The 14,572-nt window shown below is 34.1% G+C and overlaps 1 protein-coding gene and 1 pseudogene across 2 annotated transcripts in view; one reads left to right on the plus strand and one right to left on the minus strand.

Annotated features, from left to right (window-relative positions):
- U2SURP (U2 snRNP associated SURP domain containing) overlaps positions 1-14,572 on the plus strand; it is a 46,120-nt gene that overhangs the window by 2,983 nt on the left and 28,565 nt on the right. For both annotated transcript variants that reach the window (XM_090275597.1, XM_090275604.1), the window contains exons 2-6: positions 4,360-4,404; positions 5,704-5,835; positions 8,132-8,230; positions 10,490-10,604; positions 11,270-11,403. In XM_090275597.1, coding sequence (XP_090131723.1) covers positions 4,360-4,404; positions 5,704-5,835; positions 8,132-8,230; positions 10,490-10,604; positions 11,270-11,403 — 525 coding nt within the window. The remainder of the gene's footprint in view (positions 1-4,359; positions 4,405-5,703; positions 5,836-8,131; positions 8,231-10,489; positions 10,605-11,269; positions 11,404-14,572) is intronic.
- LOC150021137 (U6 snRNA-associated Sm-like protein LSm6 pseudogene) lies at positions 12,922-13,472 on the minus strand (annotated as a pseudogene).

Raw genomic sequence — 14,572 nt, forward strand, 5'->3', positions numbered from 1 at the left:
TGATATGGGTAAAAAAAAAAATCCTTTCATTGAATTGAATTGTTTACTGAAAGCCTTTTAATTTTAATTTTATTTTTATTCCCAAAGCTTTATTTTTCCTGGAAAGAAAACCTATAAAAGATACCCATTTGCCTTACTGCATCCCATTTGGAATGCAAATTGAAGACTCCTGCCTCTATCCCTTCTTACAAAGAGCATCAATTTTTTTTTTCTTCTTCAAAGAGCATCAATTTTGAAATAAAACGAAGTTTGCTACAAGATAGTCAACTCAAAAACATTGATATCAGAAATAATTTGCCTCTTATGCTAGTATTAGGAGCTTTAACATTTTATTACACACCACCTATGTGCTAGATATTTTGCTGAAATAACTTTTTTGAAAGCAAGATACATTTGCCTATAGCACCTAAGACTATTTCATATGTTAGAAGTCTCTTTGAGAAGTTAAATATATTTCACTAGACCCTTCCTCAGCCTAGATAAATTACAGGACATTCAAAATGTGTTACGGCTTTTTGTGTATTGGTAATGTTTTGGATGTAATATAAAAAATCATTTCAGGTTTTTAATTTAACTGTTGGTCATGGTATATGTCTCAGTGATTGTATAGATTTTTTTTTTTTTTTTTTTTTTTTTGAGAGGTGAACCTTGTTTTGGCTTGGAGAGTGGCATTAAGCCTGGAAGCTACTCCATGTTAGCGAGGAGACAACATAGGAAGCTGACAGTATGGAGTGCAATTTTGTTGTGTAGGTACATGTTGCAGCACGTTAGATCAACAGGTACATTGAGGCTTTATCAGTTGCCCATCTGGTACTTGATTTTGAGGGGGGAAAACATTAAATAAGATGCTGCCCACTTTTGGGGAGTATGCTGTCTAATGGAGGAAGAGAACACATTATAGTACAAGGCAGAGCTGTCAGAAGCACCTACATGTTTAGGGAAAGAAGGGAGAGCTGGTTTAAGCATAGAGAAATTTGAGTGATGGAGTCCTTTTGAACAATGAGAGTCTTGAAGGATACAGATAGGGGGTATGAAAAGGATATGGGTGAGGTAAAAATAAATTGCTTGGAAATGGATTGATAAGTGGTCTGGTTGAGTAGGGTGCTTGCATATGACATAAGGAGCTGAGATGGAAGGGTAAGTTTTAGCTAAATTGTGGAGGGCTTTGAATGGTACAGAATAACATTAGCCATGGAAAATTTGAGACAGGAAAGTCCTTAACAAAAGCAGTTCTGGGGATATAGTTTAGGAGGGATTTGGAAGCGAAGAGGCCAGTTTGAAGATTATTGCAATGCTGATAATTGAGGATTGCTTCAAAAATCTAATTTTTAATTTTTGAAGGAAACTTTTCCTTACATCTTTCTCACTTCTGTTAAGATTTGCCTGTGCTCTTGTGGCACAGCCACTTTTTAACTCATCTCTTTTGTTCGCTCTTAATGACAGGAGCTATGTGTTACTTTAGTTTATATCTAATGGAAGGCACAGTACCAGTAAATGGTTGCTCAGTGAATGGGTGAATAAAGGGAAGATCTGAACCACAATGGTGTCTTTAGAAAGGAAAAGGGGTCCTGTAGAAGAGCTAGGGTGAACAGAATTTGACTTGTTGATTACAGGGGATAAGGAAGGAGTCCAGGATGACCCTCTCATAATGCTGCTGCGGCCTAACACTTATTGATTAGGTAATTATTATGTACCACTTTTCTAAGTGTTTTACCTGTATTTATGCTTCACAACATTCCTGAGGCAGGTGCTATTCAGCTTTACACACAAAGGGACTAGGCCCAAGATTACAAATTCTGATTCCAGAATTTGTGCTCTTAACATTTTACTACTTCCAGACCACCCACTGTCAGAAATAAGATCAAGAGGACAAGATGGTTTGTGAGGAATTTTAGACATACTGGATCTGAGTAGCTTGCAGACATGCATTGAAGATGTGTGGGAGTACTTGAGAGCAGACTGGGATCTATGAGAGGGATCAAAGATGAAGAATGGAGTTTTCTCAGTACAATAGAGGTATTGATTTGCTTCCTGTGGGAGAGATTGTTACACTTACGCACGTGCAAGTTGATGTTTTAGATGAGAGGAGAAAGACGTCTGGGAGACAAATGGGAATGGAGAGTTGCCTGCACAGAATGGCAGTGTTGGAGGAACGTAATTGTGGATAGCTTGCTGATTTGAAAACTTAAGGTGTGGAGACCTTTCACTTGAACTAACCTAGGAGCAGCCAGAAGAAAGAATAGTTTTTATTCTCAGCCACCAAGATACAGGGTCATATGGCATAATTGTGGTTGGCTTCACCTTTGTCTCCTCAGCAGCCATCAGAATAATTCTTTTTTCTTTTTAAATGTCTTTCCCCATAGGTGTACTATCTGCTTTCCTTACCCTGAGATAAATTTGTTTGCTTCTTTATTTCCTCAAACCTCTCTTATTCTACCCTTCATTTCTTGCTTTTGGGTCTTCTCATTTGGATGAGGATTTGTGCTATAGACTTCTGAAGATCTTTAAGCATTAATTGGTTGTTTGTAAGTTTAAAAGAAAATAAAAACCTAAGCCCAAGACACATGAAATAGTTCAGTTCCAGGTTAAGAAGGAGAGGCTCAGCTTCTGGAGTAGCATTTACTATTTACCTGGACCACTAGCTTTAGATGTTGGCTATTCTTTTAAAATCTTGTTAATTACTGTCTGAATTCAACTTCCGTATCTGTGGGAAATGTCTGGTTCGCAGTAAATATGACCGGTGTTGTCTTGGGTTAATTGAAATCAGCTGGTGCATCTCCTAAGCCAGGCTGTTATTTTTAAATCCTGGAAATGATTTGGATGTGGTGGCATAGTAAATAAAAAGAAGGCCAACACATTTTTAGCTCCTCTTGTATACTTATTCTTCTGGTTGAACTTGAGAATTATTTTTGGCAATCTCCTTTGTCCCCTTTGCAAAGATTTCCCTTTGGGATTTTTGAGCCATCAAATGAAATTGTATTAGGTATGTAAATAAATTTGGTTATAATGGACGTTTTCTTATTAATGAGTTTTCCCATGCAGTACTATGATGAGTCTTTTTAAAAGATGACCTGAATAATTGAATTCTTGTGTCTAGTTTGTGTTTCCTTCACACAGGTTGTGTACATTTTCCTTAGTTGGTTTCTAGGTGTTATGTATTTTTTTGTTACTGTTATGATTAGGATATTATTTTTGTTACTTAGGTTAATATTGGTACATTGGGGGGGCAGTTGATTTTTTTTTTCCCAGACCATTCTTTTGATGCACTCTTTTTTCTTTTCTAACAGAAATTATTCTCATAATTTTCTAATTTCTAAGTATCTGCAAATGGGCGCCATTTCAGATTGTGTTTCAGTGTGTTTCCCAAAGTTAATTTAAAATCAAAAAAATTCTTCTTTCAGACCATCTTGTCTTCTAAGAAAGGTTAGCTGGGAGAAGAAAGTGAATGAGTAGGATCACAATAAAAGTTGGGGACAGAAAAATGATGGATAGAAAGAATGCAGCTGAGAGGTATCTTAGTGCTTGGTTATTTCAGGCTGATTTTGACTAGGACCCAGTGAAGTGGAGTTCAGAAGAAATAATTTGATTTAGTTTGACAGTCTGATAAGGTAGTACTGTGTTTATCCATATGAATCTTATTATTTAAATAACCTGGCACTTGCAGCTTGGCTTCTTTGTCCTTAGATGAATATTGAAAAACCAATAAAATGTATGCTGTATGTAATCTGAACTGTAGATCAATTAAGAAAAAAATAAGATGAAATGTTGAGAGTTGATATTGTTGGAAAGTGCCATGACTTGAAGACTGAACTCTTACTTGTGCAATAGTCAGCAACAGTGGCATGCCCAAGTGGAAGCAGCCCCCTTACCCAGGCTGCAAATGGATGCCTACTGGGGATTTGAGAATAGGATTGTGTCTTTCTTTAACTATTTCTGCAGTTGACTTTGTACCTTTTGCTAGACATCAAGGGTTTATATGTAGATTTTCTTGCTATTAGAATATCCTTGTATGACTTTGGGTGGTTCAATAAGGAGGGGAGGTTTCGCTGTTGTGTAGTAAGTTGCTGCAAGGTCAGTGTTGTAGCGGTGAATAGTGTATCTTATGACTATCATTTGTATCATATTTTGGAAAAATACACATTCTGAATTTTAAAGAATGAACTTGCATATTTATCATGGATCACAACCTTTTTATAAATTAAAGATTGCCCTTATTTAGTTTTATTAGCTAAGAAGAATTGCTTATTTTGGAAAAAATAAGTCTTGAGAAAAATTGAGTATGAGAAATACTTGTTTTATTAGCATAGTAAGACATTTTTCTGATTAATTAATATTGACTTTTACTTTTCATACTTGCAGACAAGATCATCAGATGTTCATTCATCTGGATCTTCAGATGCACATGTGAGTATAAAAGGCAGTCTTTGTCTTTTTCTTTAAAATTTAATTTCTCTTTGTTTATATCTCTACCCTTATTTTACTTAATAAATACAATTTTAATGTATGTGCCTGTTTTCTTTCACCTTTTTTGTTTGGTGCCCTTCCCTTTTTGTTCTATTCACATACGTTGGCCCTTCAAACCATGTAGAAACCTAGTATGTTTATTTCCTTATTTTTTTATTGTACTTATAAAATTCTGTACATACATAAATTTGTGTACTTGTACACTATGGCATTGCATTATACACACTTACTCTTCTCATTGCACAATGTACCTATGAGACATCTCCGCATGTGAGCAAGCGTAGTTCTTGTCTAGTTTTTCTAACAGTGTCATCAAGTTCCACAGGGGGAGGTACAGTTATTTATTAAGGCTTTTCTCTGTTGATGGGCATACATTTTTTGTTTAAAGGGTTTTGCTATTTTGAATAGTATTGCAATAAACATTCTTTACATATGTTATTACAATTGCACTCAAAGTATGGTTTTTCAGACCCTTGGAAGTCACTGAGAATCTTCCAGGGAGCCTGTAAGTTCAAAACTATTTTGAAGTAACACTAAGACATTATTTGCCTTTTCCCCTGGGTTGATAGTTGCACTTTGGTGAAAAACCAATTAATGGGTAAAATGTTGGCACCTGAGAACAAATCAAGGCCGTGTTATCAAAATATATTAGTAGTCAATGTAATCTTTCCCACGGGCATAGTAAAAATATGCTTGTTTCCCTTAAGAATGTACTTGATGAAGCAGTAAAATAACTGATATTAGTTCTTGTCCTTTTGTATGAATCTTTAATGTTGTATGCGATGAAATGGAAACTACTTATAAGGCAGCTCAGTTTACCAAAGTGTGATGTTTGTCTTGAGGAAAAGTAATGTGGAATTGCTTAAATTGAGAAATGAAACTGGCTTCTTTTTTCTTGGAATACCATTTTTATTCTAAGGAACAACTGTCCATAATATATGGTTAATCAGACCTGGGTGTTTGGCAGATATTTTCTTGAAAATGTAGGAAATGAACCTGTTTCTTCAAAGTGAACAGCTGTTTGTCACTGATATAAAATTTGACCATTCAAATGCAAGTTATAGAATTATTGAAAACTTTCCCTACACCTGAAGACTTTTCTAATGAAATTGGTAATATTAAGGGATGAAAGTTTTGATAATGTATAATTAAATTTGTCAATATTTGGACATTTGAGTTTTTTCTGGTTTTCAATACTACATATGTGATTTTTAAAAACTTGTTTTCCTTTTCCTGAAGGTGGATGCATCTGTATCCTCAGATAGTGATATGCCAAGTTGGACACGACCTAAGAGCCCAAGAAAACATAATTATAGGAATGAAAGTGCCCGTGAGAGCCTTTGTGATTCTCCTCACCAAAATGTCTCAAGAGTAAGTGTTGAGAAAGATAAGAAAGTATAGTTAATAATTTTAATCTATGCTTCAATTTGGTAGTTGGATAGCTGGTTTTGTACTTGTTGTTACACCTTGCACTATTTGAAAATAGCGTTCTTTGTTGTATTTGGGTTAATGATTAACTTAAGTTCATCCAAGGAAATGTTTTTTAGCTTGTAAGTGAAGTAGGTTTTATTTAAAAATTTAAAATTTTATTTAAAAAACCAAGGAGTGTTTTGAATGTAAAATGGTTAATAGATTTATTGTTCCCCCCTTATATCAAACATTTGCTGACCCAAGTGCCAAATGCCAGTCACTGGAAATACATAGATGATTAAAACACAGCTCTTGCTCTCAGAGGGATTATAGTCTTGCCCTGGGAAGCAAACGGAACAGGTGCTGTTGACTCTGGTTGGTGCATTGTCCAGGGCAATATGAGAACCCAGAGAAGGAGCTTTACAGTGTGTGTCTGAAAAGTGCTCGTTTTTTTATTTTAAATAATGTTTTCTTGTGATTAAATTTGGAAAATAAAGAAGATAATCAGCACCAGCCAATATTAATATTGATAACATTTCATTTTTCTTGTTTAATATTTCTCAGTACAAAAGTATTTTTGCTGAGATCCATTTTACAGGAACACATTTAAAAATACTGTTTTTAGTTCTAATTTTAAAAATTTTCATAAATGTTCTGTGAATAAACTTTTTAATGGATGATTGTATTTCTTTGTGTAAACATTTCTTAATTTTTCTAACCACTTTCCTATTTGGCTTAGCTCTTAGGATATAAATAAAATTTGGCCCAAATGTTTTGCTTTGTAAAATTATGTCTTTGATTGAATCAGTGTAATTTTATAATTTGTTTAAACTTCTGAAGTTGAAACCAAAGATGCAGACTGAATGATGACAAAACATTTTTCTTTCTCTCTGGGAGAGAAAATTATTTTGACTCTGTTCCTGAAACCCAGTATTGACCCTGGATTACAAACTACTCTATTTTTTCAAAGGAACTTTATTGTAACTTTAAAATAGTTCACAACAATGTTATTCTTTTATTCTGTACATCTCAATGGCAAGCCTTTTTAATAACTAGGGATTGCTAAAATCTAACTTTGCAGTTGGTTAACTTCTCATTTTAGTAGGTGCTAGAGAAACTGTCCAATTTCAATTGCAGATTAATATTTTAGGTTGTATTTAATAAACATTTCTTTTAAGTTGTGAATCAAAATCTTAAATTCAAATACTAGCTGAACAACTAAAGGACTACAGTTTATTCAAGTCATATTTCAGAAGGAATTGCTTCTAAGTTACATAAATGAAGATTTCATTAGAATACTGTTTTCCCAGAAAAGAATACAAAAATATTATATTCATAAATATCAGTATTATTGATGAAGAACAAGTGGTTAAAAACGTTGTGGTATATATATATAATGAAATATTACCCAGCCATAAAAAGGAATGAAGTCTTAACATTTGTGACAGAATGGATGAACGTAGAGGGTATTATGCTGTTGAAATAAGTCTGAGAAAGACAAATACCACATGATTTCACTTACATGTGTAATCTAAAGAGTAAAATAAATGAACATACAGAATTGAAACAGACTCACAGATACAGAGAACAGACTGATGGGAATGGGGTGAAAAAGCTAAAGGGATTTAGAAGCTCAAAGTGGTAGTTACAGAATAGTCATGGGGATGTAGTGTACAGCCTAGGAAATATAGTCAGTAATACTGTAATAACTGTGGTGCCAGGTGATTACCGAAAATATCAGGGGAAATAGAAAATGGAAATGGGAAAGCATTGAAAGCAAAAAGCAAAGAAAAAAAAGAAAGAATGAAGTGATTTACAGAATTATACAAGGAAGTGATACGATTTGTAGTACCTGAACTGGTGGTTATAGATGATATTTTGATTTCTGCTACTGAACCATGGAAATTTATGTCTTCTCCCTATTGGAAATACCTGTTTTTATTCTCCTTCTTTTGCTCAGAAACTTCTCAAGTGCTTTTATTCTTGCTGTCAACAAGCAAGTTGAATGAGTTCGAAGCCTTTTTACCTTTTCTTTTTTATGACTTTTGTATGTTATTGACCTTCCACTAGCAAATGAAGATATTCTTTAATGAATACTTATTTCAGAATTAAGCTGAAGGTAAGCAGGCACCTGATGCTTAGAGTACCCTCAGCATTTCTTCTTTACAGTCAATTATTATTTTTTTAAAAAGTCATCTATTTTGAAGATAGCATTAGGAATGTGAATGTAATGGTATGTTTTTATTTCTTTTCATAGCCTCTTCTGGAAAACAAACTTAAAGCATTCAGTATTGGAAAAATGAGCACAGCTAAGCGGACTTTAAGTAAGAAGGAGCAAGAGGAATTGAAGAAAAAGGTAATGTTTAAAATGTATTTTGAGTTATTCTTGGAAACAAATATATCTAAAGGGGGCAGTAAGTGTATGGGCAGCAGAGAGCTCTTTTTTAGAGACTTTTTACTTCCATGGTATTTTCAGCTGCCACCTCCAAGTCAAGTCTGTAACACAAGGGATAATCACAGGAGTCCAGCTTCTATCCCTGTGTCCTCCCCCATTTTCCCTCTATGTAACAATTTTGATTATTTTCTGGTTGTTTCTTTTTAATAAGCAAGTGTGTATGTGTAGATTATACCCACTCCTTTCTTAGATGCACAGTAGCATGCTGTATATACAATATCCTTTTCTTCATCTTGCTTTTTTCACTTAATTTTATATTATATCTCAGAGATTACTACAAGTAAATTGAAAAAAAAAATTTTTTTTTAAATGTCTGTGTAGATATGCAATAGTTCATCCAACTAAAATCGAGGGCATTTGTGGCTTGGTCTTTTGACATCTCAAATAGTACTGTTATGGGTAGTATTATGCATATGGTTTTTTTGCTAGTGTATCATTGGGATATATTCCTTTAAGTGAGATTACTGGGTTGATGGTAAATACATAAATGTAGCTTTGCTAGATATTGTCAGAGTGCTCTCTATAAGGGCAGGGACATTTTGCATTTCTGTCTGCAGTTTCTGAGAGGTGGTTTCCCAATAGCCTGTCGAAGAGAATGTTATCAAAGAAGTGTTGCCAATCCGCTAGGTCAGTGGTTCTCAACCTTCCTAATGCCATGATCCTTTAATATGGTTCCTCATGTTGTGGTGACCCAACCATAAAATTATTTTTGTTGCTATTTTCATAACTGGAATTTTGCTACTGTTATGTATCATAATGTAAATATCTGATATGCAGGATGTATTTTCATTGTTATAAATTGAACATAATTAAAGCATAGTGATTAACCACAAAAACAATATGTAATTATATATGTGTTTTCCGAGGGTCTTAGGCGACCCATGTGAAAGGGTCGTTCAACCCTCAAAGGAGTCACGACCCACAGGTTGAGAACCACTGTGCTAGGTGAAAATAGTATCTCAGTGTAGTTTTAAACTTGATTTCTCTTATAAATAAAGGTAGGACAGCTTTTCTTGTGTTTGTTGCTGTGAACTGTCTGCTTATAGCTAAACTGATCTTTCTAGGTTATCTGTATTTTTAGAAACTTTTTGTATATTAAGTATATTCACACTTTGTGTATGATACAAAGCACAGTGTTTTGTTCCTTTTCATCAGTTGTCTTTTTATTTTGCTTTTGGTGTTTTCTTCATATGGAAAATATTTATTATTATGTAATCAGATTTATTAGTCCTTCCTTACGGTTTCTGATTTTTCAGTCAAGTTTTTCCCGCTCCCAGCTTATAAAGGAATTTCCTCATTTTTTCTTACACTTACATGGTTTTATTTATTTATGTATGTTATTTTTTTTAATCCTCACCTGAGGATTGAACCCACAATCTAGGCATGTACACTAACCAGGGATTGAACCTACAACCATTTGGTATACAGAACAATGCTCCAACAACTGAGCTGCCTGGCCAGGGCCAGTTTTGTTTTTAAAAAATTAAATTTGGCTCATTTTCACTTCTACTTGTATATAATGTGAATAATTGGTTCATATTTATCTTTTTTCAAAAAGCTATCAAGTTACCCCCCACCATCATTCATTGGAAGGTTCATTTATTCTTCCCTGATTTAAGATGCCACATTTACTTAATACTAAATTTCCATATGCTGTTGGATTTATTTCTCTATTTTCTATTCTGTTTCATTGGCTTTTTTAGTAATATGTTTTTAGGAAACTCAAGGTTCTGAGCTTTTTTTTAATGCCACATTTCTGGAGATAAGGCTGCTTCAACGTCTGTTATTTATATCTTCGGAGGTTTGTGAAGGAAATCTTTGTAATCACTGAATTAAATTATTGTGCCTTGGGAACAATATAAATTAATAGAATAATATATTTTGTATAGTCAGTTGCCATACAGTTTAACCCTTGAATTGTCTCTAAACAAATTTACTTAGTGGGACCTTTCCTGGTCCCTCTAATTATCAGAAGAGCAAAGCCTCTCTTATTTCAATGTTAATTAATATCTAATGTCTATTAAGGATTAGCTATTGCCTATTAGGACTGCTTTCCCCAGTGAAGGAAGAAGTTTCATTTACATTATTCCTTAATGAGTTTAACCCTATGTACAATAATAATTTTTATATTGTGATATTAATATATTCATATGGATTTAGGAGGATGAAAAGGCTGCTGCTGAGATTTATGAGGAATTTCTTGCTGCTTTTGAAGGAAGCGATGGTAATAAAGTGAAGACATTTGTGCGTGGAGGTGTTGTTAATGCAGCTAAAGGTAAGTGTGAATATTATAGCCTTTGAGTAAACTCAAAAGCTTTGGTTGAATGACTGAAGATAAGTATGAAAGAAGTTTCATTGCTTTTGAATTTAATGATTCCTTTCTATCAGCACCCTCTAGTGGTGGTGATAATTAGCAAAATAAGTGGCCATATATGGATTAATGAGATATTGGGACAGGGATAAGTTTTAACAATATTTACTACCTTCCAAGTTTTTATTTTTCTAAAAGGTTTTATTTATTCTTAGAGATAGGATAAGGGAGGTAGAGAAACATTGATTGGTGGCCTCTGGTGCACCCCCAACCGGGACCTAGCCCACAACCTAGGCATGTGCCTCTAGCAGGAATCGAACCTGCCACCTTCTGGTTCTTAGGACAACGCCCAGACCACTGAGCCACACCAGTCAGGGGTATATTCCAAATTTTAAGATAGCAGAATACTCTCTAAAAATTTTAATATATTTTGTAGTTTTATTGTAAAATGATTAAATTAGTATTTTTGAGAGTAGGGCATTAATATTTGAATTTAACTTCATATTTGGTCAATAGTAATTATCTTAGTACTAACAGCATTTTATTGATTTTTATTTTTACATAAAAATAAGTTAATAAAATCCAAATAATGTGAAATTAGTACTGAAACTTAGTATTTTATATTTCAGAAGAACATGAAACAGATGAAAAAAGAGGCAAAATCTATAAGCCGTCTTCAAGATTTGCAGATCAAAAAAACCCTCCAAATCAGTCATCCAATGAAAGACCACCATCTCTTCTTGTGATAGAAACCAAAAAACCTGTAAGTCGTACTTAAGTGACTACAAACGTTTAGATGACACTGCCAATGGTACTTTTAATACTTCCACTGTAAGCAGGACTTTGGTTTCTTTTAAATTATTTTGGGAGTAGATGTTGAGTTTTGATGCTTAATCTTCCTAGGTGAGAGAGAATGAATTAGAGTAGGACATGCAGATAATTAGATTGTTCTCTTTGAGCAGTGGGCATTTGCTATTACTATACTCATAGTCTGTTGCTATGACTATATTTTACTCATAGCATTGGCAGCGGTTTCCAGCCTTTCTGGCACCAGAGACCGGTTTTGTGGAAGACAGTTTTTCCATGGACCCCGGTGGGTGGTTTCAGGATGATTTAAGCACATTACATTCAAGCTCACCTCCTGCTGTGCAGCCTAATTTTTGGACTGGTACTGGTCCGTGGCCCAGAGGTTGGAGACCCCTGGCATATAGCATACGGCTGTATTTTAGGTGTAAATGTAAAATAATAGAATTGTATTTTTAAATAATTCTGAATTGAGATATTTAAAATATATTAGCATGTGTAGTGTTAATTTACTTTGGAAGTCTAAATGTACTCTAGCAGTGTGTATTGTACCCAGAACAGTTTTAGAATTTATTTGGAATTGCCATCAGACACTTTAAATATTCTCAATGTTAGAAAAGTTTTTTTTGAGGGCGAGGTTTTTATGTGAAAAGGTAGATAGCTGTCATTTAGAATCGGGTTTGGTGAAGAAATATGGTTACATTGAATAATAAGACTGATTTTTCTTGTATGACTTTTAAAATAGCTCTGAAAGCAGTTTTTAAAAATAATAATAGCTTAATAGCTTTATTGGGCTATAATTCACATACCATAAAATTCATCCTTATAAAGTATACAGTTAATTGACTTTATTTTTAGTATCTTTACAGTTGTGCAGCAACCACTGATCTCTAATTTCAGAGCGTGTGTATTATTCCAGAAAGCAACCTAATGCCTGTGTTTAGTTGTCGCCAATCCCTGGCAACCACTAATCTACTTTATTTTTCTTTGAATTTGTCAATTGTGGACATTTTATGCAGATGGAATCATACAACATGTGGCCTTTTGTGTCTGGCTTCTTAGCATAGTGTTTCAAGGTTCATCTGTGTTGTGGTATATATCAGTACTTCATTTCTTTTTATGTTTGGGTAATATTTCATATTATGGATATACCATTTATCGCTTGATGGACATTTAGGTTGTTTCCACTTTTTGGTTATTAAAATAGAATAATGCAGCTGTAAACATTTGCGTATAGGCTTTTGTGTGAACGTACATTTTCAATTCTTTTTTTGCATTCTGCACACTGAGAAGTAAAGGAAAATGACTAAAACTTAAATATGAAAGAAGTCTTTACAATTAAATCCACATATATACATTTATTTGCATGTTCAGTGAAAAATCAACTATTATGAAATATGACAAAAGATATATTTTTTTAAAAAGGTCTCATAAAAAAATATATCCAAGTATGAAAAGTACTGTACTCCTGATGCCTTCACATCCTTCTCTTCTGCATGCTTATGTATAACACATCATTTCCTCAGATAAATGCATCCCCATACCTATTCTTCAGTTATCCATTTACATATTCTTCCATCTGCTCCAAGGCTATATTCATATAGCCATCCATGCAAGCCAGGACCCCTCGATAATTAACTCCAGAATTTAATTTTACCACAACTGGCCGTCCAGTGATTTGCTTTAAGAAGTCACTGGGGGTTTGCTTTCGCAGCCTCAGTTTAGCAATTCTGATCAGAGATTTGGGAAGCAGGAAATCTGAGTTCTAATCCCAGCTCTGCTACTTAATTAGTTGTGTGCCTTGGGTAACTCATTTCACCTTTCAAGGCCTCAGGTGTCTCATCTTGAGGCTGGGACCCAGATTCCCCACTCTTGACACCTCACGAGCCTGACCTCCGCCAGCAAGGGAATGAACCTCTTAATTCTTTTGTATATTATCTAGGAGTGGGCTTGTTGGGTCATATGGTTAACTGCTAGTTTAACTTTTTTAGAAATTGCCAAGCTATTTTCCAAAAGTAGCTACACCATGATACCGTCCTATCAGCAACATGTGAAGGTTCCAATTTTTCCATAATTCATCAATACTTTGTTAAAGTTGCCTTTTTAAAATTTATTGTCATCATCTTAGTAGGTGTGAAGTTGTACATATTTGTGGTTTTGATTTACACTTCCCTAATGATGTTGAACATTTTTGATGTATTTATCATTCATTTGTAGTCTTCTGTGGAAATAAACGTCCTTTTAGATTCTTGGCCCATTTTTAAATTCGCTTATTTTTTGTTGGATTGTGAGTATTTTACACCTTCTAGAATCAAGCTTCTTAACAGTTATATGATTTCCAGATTTTTTTCCCCCATTCTGTGGGTTATCTTTGCACTTCTTTATAGTGTCCTTTGAACCACTGTAGTTTAATTTTGATGAAGTTCAGTTTATCAATATTTTTCTCTTGTCACTTGTGCTTTTGATGTCATGTCTAAGAAATTGTTTTCTCATTCAGGGTCATGAAGATTAACTCTTGTGATTTTCTCGAAGGATTTTATAGTTTTTAGCTTCTACATTTAGATCTATGAACTATTTGAGTGAATTTTTTTATACAGGGGTGGGCAAAAGTAGGTTTACAGTTGTGAGTACATGAAACAGTTTATTCTTTTATTATTATTTATACTGTTATTTAGTTGTATTACAACTGTAAACCTACTTTTGTCCACCCTGTATGGTGTGATGTAAAGTTCCACCTTCATTCTTTTTCGCATGTGAGTTATTCAGTTGTCCTAGTACTGTTTGTTAGAAGGCTCTCCTCCTTTGAGTTATTTTGGCACTTTTAAAAGGTTACTCCAAAAGCAGTTTAGGGAATAATTTCATAGAAGAAATTCCAAAGATGACTGATTGTTTTAGTAATTATTCTTCCAAGGTTATTGTTTTGAAGAGTGCGTATTATTGGTAGTTGTTCCTAGCAGTTACTTTACATGGTAGTTCAGTTACTTTATAATTTCATTACTTTTGCTTCCTGTTCCCTCCAACAATAATATTCAGGCCTAAGTATTGCAGGCTTTCGGGGGATAATGTTAGTGGCTTCTTCAAAACTGCTGATTGTAATTTTGTTTAATTGTTTTTAAAATTGTTAAATT

This window comes from Furipterus horrens, unplaced genomic scaffold (genome assembly GCF_987537825.1).
Source record: "Furipterus horrens unplaced genomic scaffold, mFurHor1.1.pri manual_scaffold_1, whole genome shotgun sequence".
NCBI lineage: Eukaryota > Metazoa > Chordata > Mammalia > Chiroptera > Furipteridae > Furipterus > Furipterus horrens.